The 16,029-nt window shown below is 42.3% G+C and overlaps 1 protein-coding gene across 1 annotated transcript in view; it reads left to right on the plus strand.

The window, feature by feature from the left end:
• DHX40 (DEAH (Asp-Glu-Ala-His) box polypeptide 40) overlaps window positions 1-14,789 on the plus strand; it is a 16,143-nt gene extending 1,354 nt beyond the window's left edge. The window contains exons 3-18 of the mRNA XM_009324271.1: window positions 191-336; window positions 716-835; window positions 1,996-2,226; window positions 2,432-2,498; window positions 3,071-3,202; window positions 4,622-4,721; window positions 5,172-5,258; window positions 5,764-5,946; window positions 6,465-6,545; window positions 7,239-7,396; window positions 9,446-9,560; window positions 9,848-9,956; window positions 10,283-10,377; window positions 10,942-11,011; window positions 11,423-11,651; window positions 13,540-14,789. Coding sequence (XP_009322546.1) covers window positions 191-336; window positions 716-835; window positions 1,996-2,226; window positions 2,432-2,498; window positions 3,071-3,202; window positions 4,622-4,721; window positions 5,172-5,258; window positions 5,764-5,946; window positions 6,465-6,545; window positions 7,239-7,396; window positions 9,446-9,560; window positions 9,848-9,956; window positions 10,283-10,377; window positions 10,942-11,011; window positions 11,423-11,651; window positions 13,540-13,679 — 2,063 coding nt within the window. The 3' untranslated portion in view covers window positions 13,680-14,789. The remainder of the gene's footprint in view (window positions 1-190; window positions 337-715; window positions 836-1,995; window positions 2,227-2,431; window positions 2,499-3,070; window positions 3,203-4,621; window positions 4,722-5,171; window positions 5,259-5,763; window positions 5,947-6,464; window positions 6,546-7,238; window positions 7,397-9,445; window positions 9,561-9,847; window positions 9,957-10,282; window positions 10,378-10,941; window positions 11,012-11,422; window positions 11,652-13,539) is intronic.
• The last annotated feature ends 1,240 nt before the right edge of the window (window positions 14,790-16,029 follow it).

The raw sequence follows: 16,029 nt of genomic DNA on the forward strand, positions 1-16,029 counted from the left end.
GGGTAATCCTCCCGTGCCCTCCGGGGGACGCAGCTCCAGGCTGTGCTGTGCGTGGGGTGGGTGGAGAGGGCTTGGCTAAACCTTTTAAACTAAGAAACTATGGCCGTATGTGTGTTATGTAGGTACTTGTCTATAAACTGACTCTGAGCAGCGCAAATCAGCGTCCCTGTTCTTCCCGTCTCTCCCGTAGGCCTCGCCAAGCACGGGGCCATTGGTGTCACCCAGCCCCGGCGCGTTGCCACCATCGCGGTGGCGCAGCGGGTGGCCGAGGAGATGGGCTGTTCGCTGGGGAGTGTTGTCGGGTACCAGGTCCGCTTCGATGACTGCAGCACCGAGGTAGGGCTCCGAGGGCTGTGTTCCTGCAGGCGTTGTCACGGCAGGGCAGCGGCTCAGTTTTTTGCCTGCGGGCCTCTCTGTGGAGTGGCACAGGCCTGTCGCCTCTCCTGGGGCTTTGCACGCAGAAGGTCTCGGAGCATTGAGAAGCCATCTGTCCCAGCTGTGGTGAAGCTGGGGTTGTATCTACCGTATAACTCACTTGACCAAGTTTTTTGAACACCTTACAGGTGAAACATTGCCAAGCACCTGTGATGCGGTGCATAAGCACCAGTGATGCAATCTCAATGTGTGTTCTGGACAAATACGTGATCTACGTAGAAGTGTTTGCTTTGAAGCAAAAATCCAGGATAACAGCTGAATGTCTAATTAAACCTTTCAGGATACTGCCATCAAGTATATGACCGATGGCTGCTTACTGAGGCAAATATTGGCCGACCCCCTTCTCAGCAAGTACAGTATCATCATTTTGGATGAAGCCCATGAGCGGAGCCTCAGCACTGTGAGTGTCTCCTTATATCTGTCCTTTTGGGTCACTATTTCTCCTTTATTGAGGTCTATTTACACCTTTCTTTCACTTCTGCACAATCCCCAAGGATTTTGGCCGGCTTCCCACGCATGCGCTTTATCCTTTTGCTGTCCTAAGACCATAGAATTGCTGCTTCATTTATTACATGCTGCGTAATCTGAAAATAAGATGCGACCTGTAATCCTGTTGGAATTGTAGCTGTTGTTGCGTTTGAAAGCAGTTAAAACTTGGCTGGCTATTGGATACTTTCCTAAAATTTCCAGGAGTTGGAAGCCAGCACAGTAAACACAAACTTTCTAGAATCTTTATTTTAAAAAAACACACACAAACGAACAAAACCCTGAAACATCTCTCTCACTCTAAGGCCTAATATTTCTTAGGGTGTGTATATGACTGTGCAAAGAGGTTACGGCTTTTGGGATCATGGAAGTATCTAGACTGATCTAAGTACCAAAAGCTATCAAATGTCACTCTGACCCTTCTGTGGCAAGCAAAGTGAGACTCAAGTCACTCAGTCCTCAAGAGATTGTGTTGTGTGTCAAACAACCTACCAGTCCAGCTGGGGAAAGGGGAAAATGCTTTCTGAATCCCAGCTCTGCCCTCAAGCATCTGAGGGTACTGCAAGTAATTAAGCTAGGGTGATGTAAGAAGTTACTGCTCCGTCACCTGCATCTAACTAAAAGGAGCAGATTTTTAATCCACAGCACTGCAGAGTAAAATAAACTTGCTGAAGTCATAACGATAAATAGTACAACAAAGGAGCGTGCACACTCAGTCAGGTAATGTACGCTGGACAAAGGTGATGACATTTTAAAATGGGTCTGTGGTAACTGCTTGCAAGTGACTTGACCATGAGAGTATAAAAATGAAAACCAAAGGATTTTAAGTTACACTGATCCTGTTTATAGGCTGTGAGAAGAGCTGATAAAATATTAATTAAATTCTAGAAATCAATTAGCATGCTTACAAGATGACCAGGGTAAGTGTATGTATTCTTCTGAGTGCTTAGGCCCCGAAGATGTGATTTTCTGTCTTCACTATATCAGTGGGATAAAATCAGTCCCTTCCAAGTTCGTCAGGCACTTCTAAGGAAACTGGTCTATTAATATAAGTTGCTTCTGTTTTTCTGTTAGGATATTTTATTTGGTTTGCTGAAGAAACTATTTCTACAGAAGAAACCACCAAACAGGAAGACGGCCATGAAAGTGGTGGTGATGTCGGCCACCCTGGAGGTAGACAAGCTCTCAGAGTTCTTTGGACACTGTTCAGTGCTGCATATTCCAGGAAGAAGTTATCCCGTCAAGGAGATATTCTGCAACCTGCTCAGCCCAAGGGACAGAGGCAGCTCTGCGTATGTTACAGAGGTCTGGCCTGTTTTACTTTGTTTCTGTGTTGTGTTCTGTGTTCTTGGTATGATTATCATCTGTGAAAGACCACAAGAATTAACTGCTGTATTGCTGTGTTCTTAGCATCTCTGCAGGATACAGGGAAGAATTAGTTAGTACTATGAGTTTTAGAAAGAGTAAGTGAGATTCCAGCTGTTATTGGCTTGTTTGTTGTTTGTTTCAGGCTGTGAAAGTGACATTGGATATCCACTTAAATGAACCAGAAGGTGACATCTTGGTTTTCCTGACAGGTGAGAATTTGTCTTTCGACAACTGATGGTTATTCCAGGTGAAGCATGGCACTGCCAGCGGAACAGTACCTCCTTCCGATGACTGTCTGGTTTGTCCCAGAGCAGTAAGTAGAGAAGGGAAAGTTGCAGGTTGACGCACATAGTCCTGTGACGAAGCGATAGTTCTCAGAGCATGTTTAGGTATATCCATGCCTATGAGATCAGATAAGAAAAACATTAACTTAAAAATTTGCATATGCTCTTCTCTTCCTGTGCCAAACTTACTCTGTTTGTATTGTCTACGTGTTTTATTTTGTTGTTAACTCAGGAAGGGAGAATTTCTTTAGCTGCAAAACCCTACATCAAGGTATGGGCCAGGCACTTACGCAGTCATCTTTTAAGGAAAAGCTTTGGTGACAGGCACTGTGGAAAGACTGCATGTCACCTCCTAAACTAACTCTTGTAAATATTACTTCCTTCTTGTAATGGTCTTGTTTTGCCAAGAGATATCAATCTTGTTTAAAGGTGTTGCAAGCTAGGAAGGCGGAGTTGTAGCTACATAGGTCACTTAAATGCTCTTGTGTGTTTTTTAGGTCAAATTGAGATAGAAAGAGCTTGTGACTTACTTTTCAAGAAAGCAGAATCTATTGATTACCGGTATGAAGTACATGATCGGTCTGTTGAAGGCCTGCTTATCTTACCGTTGTATGGGTCAATGTCAACAGGTGAGAACATATAATGTCATACGGAACTTAATTCACAGAAATGTTAACTGCGAGAGTTGTTATAAACAGTATCCTACTCAAATATTTCTATTGTGATTGGAAAAAAGGCATTCATTAACCCATTTGTTACAATACTGTAGCACTGTGGGTTTTCTTGTGGTGTTCATAAACTAATCAAACTTCAGCCTTCTCTGTACTTGCACAGAAGCCTCCAGTTAAAATTCATATTCACTGGAAATGGCTTCACATGGCATCAAGGTCTCCAGCTTAGGAAGGGGATACTGTGTACTTGAAAATTCAGATGTCTTATTTAGGCCCTCTCATTTTATTTTATACGGAAAAGATGCTGCCAGTAGGTTTTTGGTGATGAGAGTAGACCTGTAAGGGAAGATAGAAGCAGTACAGTGTTACACAATGTAGAAAAGTACAGATTATCAGAATGAGTCAGTCTGTTTTATTTGGCAGCAATACCACAGTTAGTTTTGAAGAGTTAAAAACAAAGGCCCTTTGACCTTTACTGAACACAGACACTGTATTTTCAGATGAAATTGAGTGCCATGTTCAAATGTGTGGGTGCAGTATGTAGAATGCCAAGAGGCTGAATAAGTGTTCAGAAGAGCAGGACAGCAATTTCCATCTGGAAGTGCTGTCGAGAGGAAAGATCTGGTAACTATCTGCAGAGAGGGAGCAAAATTTTCACCTTCTTGAAAGAGCAAAATGAAAAGTTCCATAAAAGAAAGGTATAGCTTCTTCCTTACTCCATGATAGGTGTTAGATTCCTGATCGAGAGTGATATTTTGGTTTTTTTCCTTTTGTGGTAGTTTCTCAGAGGCCATTGTATGTGAATGTTTTTAAATACACAAGAGAGAATTTTCCTTAAAGAGATTTTTATATTTTTCAAGTATAAGAAGTGAGAAAACTTCATGGGAAAGTTGAATTTCCACCTCCCTTTTCTGTTCCTTGGAAAGCCAAATGAATTAATGGAAACTGCATATGCTGCTTTGTTACACGTTAAAAGAAGATTTGCTGGAAACACGGCGGGTTTAACTGAATCTTTTCATGTTCACCTTCACTTGCTCCGATTGTTTAAAATCCTTCAAATCCTTCATGAAGATTCTATTAAGACCAGACTTGTTTGTTTTCCCTAGCTCTGGGTTAGGAAACATCCAGGAGAGTTGGCCTTTCTTGATCTCAAAATGTTCTTGAATATGCAAGCAATAAAAAAAGATACTCTCTGGTTTCTGACATGTGCTAAAATAATACTGAATCTGTATTTTAGAATGTTACGTGACTGACTTTCTAATTTCATTCAAATGACTTTCACTAAGCATTTGAGTAAGTTTGCAGTGTTAGAGATGTGGTTTGAAATCAGAGCATTGTAACGTAACAGATTGTTTGACTGACTACCTGTCATTTTAGATCAACAGAAAAGCATATTTTTGCCAGCTCCCATGGGCATTAGAAAATGTGTGGTATCCACAAACATTGCTGCAACATCTCTGACAATTGAAGGAGTCAGGTACTGTTTCCTATCCTTCATAAAAGCTGTAACAGAGGGAATAATTCAGAAAATTCTACTAGATTTGGAAAAACGCGTCTGACTTCCTTCTGCTAGTATACCTGCCCAATAATTACCTGTTGCCTTTTTTTGTGTGTGTAGTGAATAAAAAAGCCCCTTGATACTATTATATAGTCTTACAGATGACTAATATTGTTGGACCCTAATTTGAAATCAAACCTCAGCTCCATCAAATGGGCATAGCCTCCTTGGGTGTGGGGAGGTATTATCTGTAGTATCCTGTAGACTGAACCGTTGCAGGGCTGCAGCTGACCAGCAAAGTGCAACTACCTGTTTGCAGCGATTGTAGGGTAAACGTGTTCTTGCTTTGATCATAGGCATGTGGCAGTTACCTGTCTTGTCTACTGAGACCTCTGTTTTCTTCTCTGACAGAGTGTGAATCTTTTTCAGATATGTAGTAGATAGTGGATTTGTGAAGCAGTTGAATCATAACCCCCGAGTTGGCTTGGACATACTGGAGGTGGTTCCCATTTCAAAGTAAGTTTTTTAAAAGGTCATTTGCTTGGTGTTTCTGGGAGTTGCTCTGACAATACTGTGTGTCGGTTGATCTTTTTAAAAATAAAATAAAGGGGGGCAGGGAGTGGCTTTGAGGCTCTGTAATTTAAAGCCATTTTCTTTGCTGCTCAATAGAAGGTGGTTCAGGACATATAATTTCCTGTAAGTTACAGGCATTAAGAAGGAATTGATAATGTGCTCTCTGTAGTCTCAGCAGTGCCTCACATGTCATCTTGTGTTTGCTGAATACAACAGCCTGATTCAGAGAAGTTTAAAAAAATCTTCCCTTGCACAGAAATGCTTCTTCATTCTGCTAGTTCTTGTATAGCTGGATTTCTCAGTTGCTGCCCAGTGTAATATATGTTCCATCTACAAACACAGAAATTGCTATTATTTATCGTAATTACAGTGTGCTTTTTTTGGTAATAACAGAAGGGATCAAGAGTCTGGATTTTTTTTTTTCCCCCCTGTCTCTCTGTTTTGGCAGGAGCGAAGCAAGGCAACGAGCTGGCCGAGCTGGCAGGACATCATCCGGAAAAAGCTATCGGCTATACAGCAAAGAATTCTGGGAGCAATGCATGCCTGATCACACGGTCCCAGAGATCAAGAGAACCAGTCTGACATCTGTGATCCTGACCTTGAAGTGCCTTTCCGTGCATGATGTCATAAGGTAACCTCCATGGAGAGAAGGATTATCATTTCCTTCCTGAGCCTCAGCAGCAAGGCAGCCCAGGCACCAACAGCCTATTGGCAGGAGACAGGATTAGGTCCCTGGCCAACTGTGACACATTGATACAATCAGCTTTTCTGCTGTTCTCCTCAGTCTTTAATGCCAGATTGGATCTTGAGCTCAAGTTCGGTTTGAGGTTCTGCCAAAACTAACTCCTTATCTCCAAAATAGTGTTCCATTTAAAATACTGATGTTTATATCCCAATCAATTTTCAGATCATACATGTGCAGAAAATGTAGTTTGTCTTTGCATGTGCTGTGCTGGGATCTGTCATCGTAATTCTTCAGCATGAGGCTGTGTATGTAGTAACACACCCGTATACTGAAGATACTTATGTGCACTTTGGTCAGAAACCTGTATTGGAAGGTTACAAAAATATTTAAATAATTATGAAAACTAACAAAGCTATACTGAGTCTGAACAGTGAGATTTTTTTTTACTTCATTTTTTACTATAGATTTCCCTATTTGGACCGCCCTGAAGAAAGGCATATTTTAGAAGCGCTCAAGGAACTTTACCAGTGTGATGCTATTGACAGGTAAAAAATAAAGGGGTGTAGTCACTACAAGAATTTAAAATCTAATGGTTTAACTGGTGTTAGTAAGTTGTTCATGTGGACTAAAGGACTTCCCCCAGCAGTAGAATGTGTTTCCTCATTAGACCAGGAAGTTAACTACTGGGTTTTAAGATACTCTCTGTAAAATTAGGGTTAGAGCATGGCTTAAGACTTGGGAGGTACAGATTAGTTTCTCCACATTGTCCTGGAGTTCCTGAGTGACCTCAGACAAATTACCTCCACTCTCTGTGCTACAGTTCCTGATAGCAGGTCCCAGACTGTTGTGATGAAGGTGCTTAGGCACTAGCTGTGAGGCCCATCCAAGAACTCAAGACAGGAAGCGAGATCTTATCCTAAGCTTCCAGGAATTCTTCTTGCAAAAAAAAAAAAAAATCTTAAGCATCTGATACACTTAAAAAGCTGGCTTTGCCTGCCGTGAAGCAGGCATAAGCAAACTGGAGAAAGGTGAAACGTTTTTCTGCTAGTGACGTTTGCTTCGTGTCTCCAGCACCTATCTGGGCACACACAGACTGCAGTGTTAGAACAGTCCAGAGGGCAGTGCTTCTTTCATGCTCTTTATCAGTATAGGTAGCTGACATTGTGTGTGCATGTTCCGATTTACATTTAAACACAGTTTTGTTGAATCTGGTATTTGAATCTTTTTCCTGGGATAAGGAGAGGCCACGTGACAAGACTGGGTGAATTCCTGGTGCAGTTTCCCCTCCCTCCCAACCTGACCTGTGCTGTCATAAAAGCTGCTTCTCTTGACTGTGAAGATCTGCTGCTTCCCATAGCAGCCATGTTGTCTGTGGAAAATGTCTTCATTCGTCCAGGTAGGAAGCCCCTTATCCCAAAGCAGCCTTGGGTGGGTGAGGGATTCTGCTTGGACAGGGACATCTCAGGCGATGGTTAGGCAGCACACACTGCTTCACCTGGAGACCTTTTCTACAGCTTCCCTCTGTGGGTTTTTTTGCTCTCAGTAGTTTTCTGTGCTAATAATTTGTGAGGCCACAGTATCTTATAGGTGTATCTTCCTAAAGTGGGAACTGATTCTGTATTTTGAACAATGGTAGCACAAGCCTTTACTTGAGTGTATGGATATTCCTGTCAGGGAGCAAGCTGGTCTCCTTAGTTGGGCCCAACACTGGTGGGAGGCATAAGTATTTACCTTAAACTAATGCTTTAAATAACCCTTACGTTGCAGCGTGAGGAAGATTCCTCAAGTGCAATGCCTTGTGTCCCAGAGTACATCGTAGCAGATCTGTAGGGAGGAATGGTAAGATGAGGACAAATATACAATGGCGCTTTGCCCGTATGCTTTTACAGCTTTCTGTGGTCTTGGAGTCAGGGCACATTGCACGCTAGGAATTGGACAACAGCTGTTCCAAAGACTGCAAAATAGCATGTTACAAGAGGGAAAAGAAAACAAAACAAAAAACCCCACCAGAAAACCAAAACACACCACAGCAGATGTTTTGCTGTTGGTCTAAGTACAGACAACAGGGACTGATTAATTTGTTTTTAACGAATGGGGTGGCCTCTGGATTGGCTTTTCTGTTCAATAACTCTGTTTAACCAAGTAGACCTTTTAAGTTACTGTGAGAAGCTCAACTTGTCACGGCCTCCATTTCGAGTGTTTTTCTAAATGGAAAATGTAACTTTCCTGTGGTTCCAAGCTAGCACCTTTCACTAGCGCTAAACTCAGTCTCCCATGTCCTCCTTCCTATCTCCTTTCTCCTCCCGTCTGCCCCCCTCCTTCGCCCCCCCAACTGTGCTAAGTATAGTCTTCATATGTAGCACAGTCTTTGTAGGAGACCTTTGTCCTTTCTAGTCACTCATTGGCTCTTGTACAGTTATCTCTGTAGTCCATTAACCGTGCCAGTTAGCGCAACAGCTAAAGAGACTGCTGACCATACTGATAGCCTGGATTCTGCCCTGGGGTCTTTCCCATTCCCACAAATGTGCGTTTGCTTTCCCATCCTCCGTCTGGCAATATGCCCTTGTTATCTGTTCAGCTAACTAATGCACACCTGTTCGTTACTCTCCAGCAACCCTGTACATTAGGACGCAAACACAGAGACTCCCATCCTGAAGGCACTTGCTTATGTGCAATATGTATACGAACGGGCCTTCTTACTTCATCGGTGTTACTTTCTTTTAATACCCACAAACTTCTGACATCGTCTGCAGTACAGCAGCAATGCAATGCATTGGCCTTTGCAGCCATATCCCTCTCTACTAAGGGGAATGGGTTGTGTTGGGGAAGAAATTTTTCGGGTATTTAAAACTTGAAATAACACTTTGGAAATGTTGCTTTTGCCTAGTACATTCCTAGCATTTAGTGAAGGTGAATTCCCACTAAACTCACAGATCACGTTTTTTCTAGACTCTTATTTATTTTAAGACCTCCATTACTATGGCGCTTGAGTACTAGGACAAAAGCTGAGTTAAATAGATTAGATGGTGCTACGATGGGGTGGTTTCAACAGTCTTGTTTCTTCTCTCAGGGCAAAACTTTCACTTGATGCCCATGAGCTGTTTGGTTAAGGTCGCTGTTCCTTTATCTTTCCATGTCGGCATCTGAATTGATTGTGAGAGAGAAATACGTAGAACCTTTCTTTCTAAGAGACTAGAATTCTTCATCCCTAGTGCTGACTGGTTAGATTAGTCACAGATTTAATAGCATCTATGTGTTCTTGTTCAGCAGTAGTGGAAGGAGGAAGAACTGTAAATGCAGCTGTGGAGGAGAGACAAATCTAAAAATAACACTAATAAAGAGTCAAGGCTGTCAAACACACTTTGGAGAGATGCTAACAGAAAATTAAGTAGGAGAGATAAATAAAAATGACTTTGTTAAAGTGAGATATAACTTACTTCCTCAGGTGATTCTCAGAAGCAAAAGGAGGCTGAGCTGCAACACCAGGAACTTTCCTCACAAGTGGGAGGATGCAATGACTTTGCAACCCTCTTAAATATTTTTGAACAGTGCAAAGCAAGGTATAAAGTGATTCCTTACAGTAAGCGGTTTTGCATTGCTCATAACACCCAGCTGCTGACGGTTTTTAGATATATTGTGTATGTGCATATGTATGTACTGATACCTAATTGCAGATTTATTCCTTATTGTGATCTGTAATTTCTATCAAGACACCTATTATTTAAACTAACAAAGTATCTGGCTGTGTAGGTTGCCTTCTTTGTACGACCGTAACAAAAAATAGAGGCAACTTCCTGCCTGCAGCTTACAAAGGGCTTCTTTATAATACAAGTATTTCTGTTCTCAGCAAGTCTCCTTCAGCTTGGTGCCAGAAATACTGGATCCATTGGAGAGCTTTAAAATCTGCTTTTAGTGTGGAAAAACAACTTCGGGAAATAATCGGTAAACTGAAACAGGTAAAAAATATAACTTTTATATATGATCGAGTTACATCAGTTTATATTTAAGACACGTACTGGACTACTGAGCCTTTGCCAGATGGCTGCTGCCTTTCTCCAGTAGGAACTAAACCACTTAAATATTTATTAGAGCATCCTTGCTGTAGCTTGTGTACCTAAACACAGGTATGATGGTGATAACAATCAAGAAGGAGGGTTTTTCTTCTTTCCTTATGGTTTCCGTAGGGTGAGAAACCCAGAGTTTAAAATCCATGGGATGGAGGGGGTATAGGCACTTTTTCTTTAGGAAAGGTTCTGATTCATGTTGTTTTTTCCTTATGTAGCTGCCAGACTTCCCTAAAGAGACATTTGAAGGCTCCAGAACTGAAATACTAAGAAGATGTCTATGTGCAGGATACTTTATCAATGTAGCTAGGAGGTAAGCAATAAAGTTTGGAGAACTGAATGGAAAAGATATTATGCATATTCTTCAAAGGTGTAGCTGCATATTGAAACAGGAGAGTAAGGCTGTATATTGTTAAAAGTAGCAATTGCAGCTGAAGGTGGTGTTTCTACACAGGGCTGGAAGCCTGGTGGGTACTCTGCTTTTGACTCTCATTACGTTCCTGGGGAAGTTGCTGATGTCCTTGGAACAGTAGTTTTTCTATCTGTGAAATGAACTTGCAAGCTGATGCCAGTTCCAGATATTAAACTAAAGGGCTTGGAAATGTCCAGTTATCATGGCTGTCAAAGACTTCAGTCCCAAACCCTGTTTATTATTGTGTTGTTATATCTGCAGCGTTACTGTGGTAAATTAGACAGATATATTTTACTCCTCATTGGTCTTTTTACAGTTTAATTCTGGAAGGATCTTCCTCTGCTTATATGTTTATGTTCTTCTACGCTGCTGCTGATTTGCTTAGTTTACTGTTGCTGTCTAATCACAGCAAAGTATGTTTCATTATATATATATATTTTTTTTTGTTTCCCACAAACCTTTCAGATCTGCAGCCAGGACATTCTGCACAATGGACGGACATGGCAGCATAGTCTATATCCATCCTTCATCTACAGTAAGTTACCAAAGTTTGTTAATAAAGTAGCAAAGGATCTATAAAAGGAATGAGAAGCAGGTCGCTGTAAACTCTTCCTCTTCCGTTTGATTTGTGCTAACTTATGGCCAGGAGAAGCACTGTTGCAGTGTTCATTTTGAGAGTGGGGAAGAGCCTCGCTGCTTCAGATCTGGCAAATGTTTGCCTTATGAAACAAGTGTGACATAGACTGAGCTTTCTCTCTGGCTCTTTGGATTTCCTGGGCAATTTTAAGCAAGTCATTATGCCTTAATTTCCCTGCCTGAAAATTTAGGGTAATGTCAACTTTATCTCATTCTTGCATCTGAAGCATTTGAAAATATTACAATGGAGGGTGCTCTAGAAATAAAAATTCCTTTTTATCAGTTCTGAAATAATCTCTTAATTTTTCAGCTATATAATGAGGAGACTCGCCTCGAGTGGATCATCTTCCATGATGTCACAGTGACATCCAAAATCTATGTCCGGACAGTGTGTCCTGTTCGCTATGAGTGGGTCAAAGACTTGTTGCCCAGATTGCATCAAATCGATGCATACGAACTGAGCAGCGTGGCACGGGAAGAAGTAACTGAAGAGGAAATAACCAAGTGGAAACATAAGGAGGACCTTAAAAGGCAGTATGGTAAGCACATTACTAGTCCCTGTCTACGGTGTGTGTAGTTTTCTTGGTTGTTGTGGACATGTGTGTGTATATTATGTCACTGAATGCATTGTGGACTAGTAGGTGTTAATCTGGATGTGCTTAACATACTTGACGTGTACCTCTAGTTGTTTTCTTTGTCTTACTATAGCTCTGCAATCCTTGTTTTCCTGCCTCGGCAGTGCGTGTAGTGGTGTTTGTCGACTGGTTCTTGCCATGTTCCCCCCTTCTTTTGGTTTACTATAACTGACACGAGCAGAACTTTAACACAGAGTTGAATAAAAGCATTTTGAGTCTGACCATTATTGAAGTTTGCGAAGGGTATCTAGCCATAGATACCCAAAATAATACTGTCCTGAGAGAGAGAAGTCCTAAGGGCTATAAGAAAAAACCCAAACCAAACAAACAAAAAAACACAGAGGAAAAAGTATTACATTTTTGGTGAATGTCTCATTCTGACAATTAATTTAATGCCATATATTTAGATAAATTGTCAGTCTTAATTAAAACTGGTGCCTCCTAACTGATCTGGCTGCTTGACATTCTTTGAATTCTTCTGTCAGCAGATTTCATAAAGCAGCCAAGTATTCAAAGGGCCTCTTTACTCCTGAGCTGACCCTTCCAAAACATGAATTTAATATACAGTATAGGCACTGGCAATATAGATTCTCTTCAGTTTCCTTAACAATAGGAAGAATGTAGACTCTTGTGCTCAGACCAGTGTCTTTCTGTCCTGCATTGTTGTATTAAACCAACCATTTTAAATGATAAAAACACAAACTGGATTTGGTTATAAATTTGGTGGAAAGGATATTTGCATTATTGGATAACACAGAGGAGCCTCATCTATTTATCTGAAGTCCAAGGAGCTGAGGTTTGTTCTCTTTGTCCCCCTTAACTTTTTCACTTCACCAGGCAATTGTGAATTAATTCGAGGTTAATACGGACCTTACAGATATATTTCTGGGAGCTTCACAAAAATAGGTGGCTGAATAGCTGACAAAGGCTTAATTAGTGCCCAACGGAAGGAAAGCCTGCATCATGAGCTGAATTATTATTTGACTTCAAGACAGAATAATTACAAATATTCCAAGAGTGAATGCTAATTAAAGCTCCTTCCTTATATCAAAGAATCTGGTGCCCAGCTCCATAGCCCTAAGAACAGGCTGCAGTAGCTGCTTCATTCACACAGTACTTACACTCTTGGAGTCTTCGAATTATTTTATTATTGTTATTATAATCACTATTATTATTATTTTAAATTTTATTTTAAACTGAAAATATTTCCTGCTTTTCATTCCTTCTGGGAGAAGCACTCCCAAGGTCTCAGTTCGGTGGGAGAATGTGCATTTCTAACGGTGGCTGATCTGGAGTATTGACTTTTCCCACTCCTTTATCTGTATGTTATCCTTCCTCTTCCTCTTACCTCTGGAAATTTATAAGGATAGCTTATCCTAAGCTTTTTTCCCCTGCTCCCAGTGCTGTCCCTCTCCTGCCTAAACCTGAGTTGGAGATGTGTAATTTAGAGAAGAAATGGGTGCATAGAACACAAGATGCATAGTGTCTGTTACAATAAAAAGCAAGATACACATTTGGAGGCGAGATGAGCCCAGCTGCAAATATTGATATGGGAGTTAAGGCACAATTTTTTTTTTTTTCCTCCCCGCTGTGGTACAGTCTGTCCTCTCTGGAATTCATTCAAATGACTGACTGGGACTTGAAAAACATTTGAGATTCTGTTGGGGGGGGGTGTTGAGTATTTTACAAATAGGAGAAATTGTAATGCTGGTGTGTTTTTTGGTGTGTGTGGTGTTGGGTTTTTTTTTGACACAAAGAGTGTATTTCTCTCTCGCTCTCCTCTCCCCCCCAGAAGGAGTCACAGACAACTCTGCAAAGAAGATGGAGAGAAGGAATGATGATCAAGCAATACTGGATGCCCGAGCTCGTTACCTTGAGAGAAAGCAGCAAAGAGCACAGGGTTTAAGTGGCCCATTGAAAGACGTGGGGTAATACTCGCGGCTGCTCTACTCCCACTGTGAGGAAAGGCAGTTTGGTGCAGTTGTTCTGGGTACGTTTGCATAATGCAAAATGACCAACTGGAACGAAGGAAAACTTCTGCTTTGTGGTAAGTTTGAGTGCCAAGGCATACAAGCGCAATCTTCCTTTGCTGCATCCAGCAAGGAAAAGTTACCAAGCTGAATTTTGTTGCTACATGTCACTGTAGCAACAATTTAGTGGCCTCAAATGTGGATGAAGACATGATTGCTTACTGTGGTGCCAATTCTGTGGCATTTAGTTGACTTAGAAAGGTCTCAGTGCCATTATTAATAAAACTTTCTTAAAGGTTTGGTTTTTTTTAAGGAGTGGAACTGTCACTTTTTATCCGTTTTGATTGTGGCTGTGCAATCTTCATGCTCATCCACTACTCAGGAAGGTGTGTAGGAAGTGCTCATCTAACGCTGGAACCATCAGGGTCTAAATTCAAAAGGACGTTTGCCACCTGCGTGCTCTGTTGCAGACAGTGTTGTTCCTGCTGTGTATTGTGCTGTACCATGTACAGTGATGGTTCTGGGTGAAGATGTCTTTGTATGCAAAGTATTTTGTGAACATTTTCACATTCTTGCTAACTGCGTAATTTTCGTCAGGGATGACTTAGCGCTGTGTGTTTTCCATTTGGCAGAAAAACCCCAACGCAGCAGTCAATCCAGTGCTCAGCCAGCTTATGCCCTGCAGTCCGTCCGCAGGCCTGCTGCCCAGTGGGCTGTTTTTCTGAATTTGGGGACTGCTATTTTTAAAACGTATGGATTTTGGTCTGAAGAATGACTGTTTCAAATGTGTAGAAAGAATACACAAGGTAATACTAGCTTTTTTCCCTCGACTCGAGTATATAAAAAGCAAAGAGCCGTGATGCTTTGTCATCATAAAGTTTGTTTCCCTCTCAATAAAGAGGCAGTCCCCTTCTGTCACCTTAATAATCCTAAAATGTTCCAGTGCGGACCTTGTCTCTTTTGCTATTTTTCACTTTCAGTAAGTAACATTTTTGTAGAAGACAATTTCCAAAAAACTGGAAGAACTTACTGTCGCTTTTCATGCCTCAGTTGTTTGTACTTCAGTTGCTTTTCAGCTAGCTAGCTAACTGTTAAAGTGGTGTAAGTACTTTGTAAGTCAGCCTTAGCACTTGGCGTAAAACGTTAAGCATTCTGCCTCTATACTGCACAGGCTGTAGCTGACCATGGGCTTTCAGACACCTCGGGATTCTCTTATGGGGAATACCACCTCATAAAGGCGGTGGTAGGTCTGATAACTGTCCCTCTTTCTGTGATTGTACCTGTCTAAAAAGCGGAGGCTAAACCCAGTGAAGAAGGGCGCGATTCACGTCTCGAAGAGCTGGAGCGGCTGCGGCATACACCGCCGGTTGGCATACACCGCCGGTTGGCACACACCGCCGGTTGGCATACACCGCCGGTTGCCCCGCAGGGCCGAGTGCCACCTCGCGAGGCTGTAAGAGGTTTAACTCGAGCAGCGCCGTAGCTGTCAACGGCAATCGCAGGAGCGAGCGGCGATGCCTGCGGCTGCCCTGCAAGTTCCAGTGGCAGGGTTCCTAACTGCAGGAGCATTGCTGCCGCCTCCCCTTTTCTGCACGTACAGAGCGCAGAAACGGCAGCAAGATTAACGCCTTTCTAGCTCCTAAGGGAGTGCGTGGATCAAGCAATTACGGGTTGTGATCAGTCCTCGTAGGAGGGGGCACGTTTATGATTCCTCTTTCGTTGGGCCCTTTGTCCTGGGTTCAGACGGAAAAGGGTTTTGTTCTTTCACGCTGCTGCTCGGACTCTGCTTCTGAGAAGCCAGCGCCTTTTCTTGACTAAACCTGTAGTCTGGATTTTGCGAAAGCCCACAAATTATTGCTGTTTACTGGGATTGTATTTGCAACGTCATAGCCCCTTGCAGGTCAAACGACATCTGCACCGCGCGCTGGGTCTGAGACCAGTAGCTAGAACGCCCGTTCCTGCTGGGGGCTGCCTGTCTCTGGGCAGAGCCTAATGCTTTATCATTGTAGGTGGGGGTTTGCTGCTTTTTTTTTTTACTTAGTAGCAAGAAGGGAGGTTTTTTCCTCACACACACACACACCCCCCGTTCCAGGGCTGCTCTGAATTCGTGAATTTAATACAAAGCAAAAATGGTATGAGGAAATAACCTTGAGATTGCAAAATAAGGAAAGTTGTAAGAAAAGGAGGGGTTGGGCCCGCAGGCGGACTGCCCTGCGCTGCGGTCCGGCGGGGAGAGTTGAGCTTCACCGGTTCCCCGGGGCGGGAGTTACGCAGACCAGAAGGGAAAGGAGAAGGGGAGGGGCCGTTCCCCC

Source organism: Pygoscelis adeliae, unplaced genomic scaffold (assembly GCF_000699105.1).
Source record: "Pygoscelis adeliae isolate BGI_AS28 unplaced genomic scaffold, ASM69910v1 Scaffold290, whole genome shotgun sequence".
In the NCBI taxonomy this organism is placed as follows: Eukaryota; Metazoa; Chordata; class Aves; order Sphenisciformes; family Spheniscidae; genus Pygoscelis; species Pygoscelis adeliae.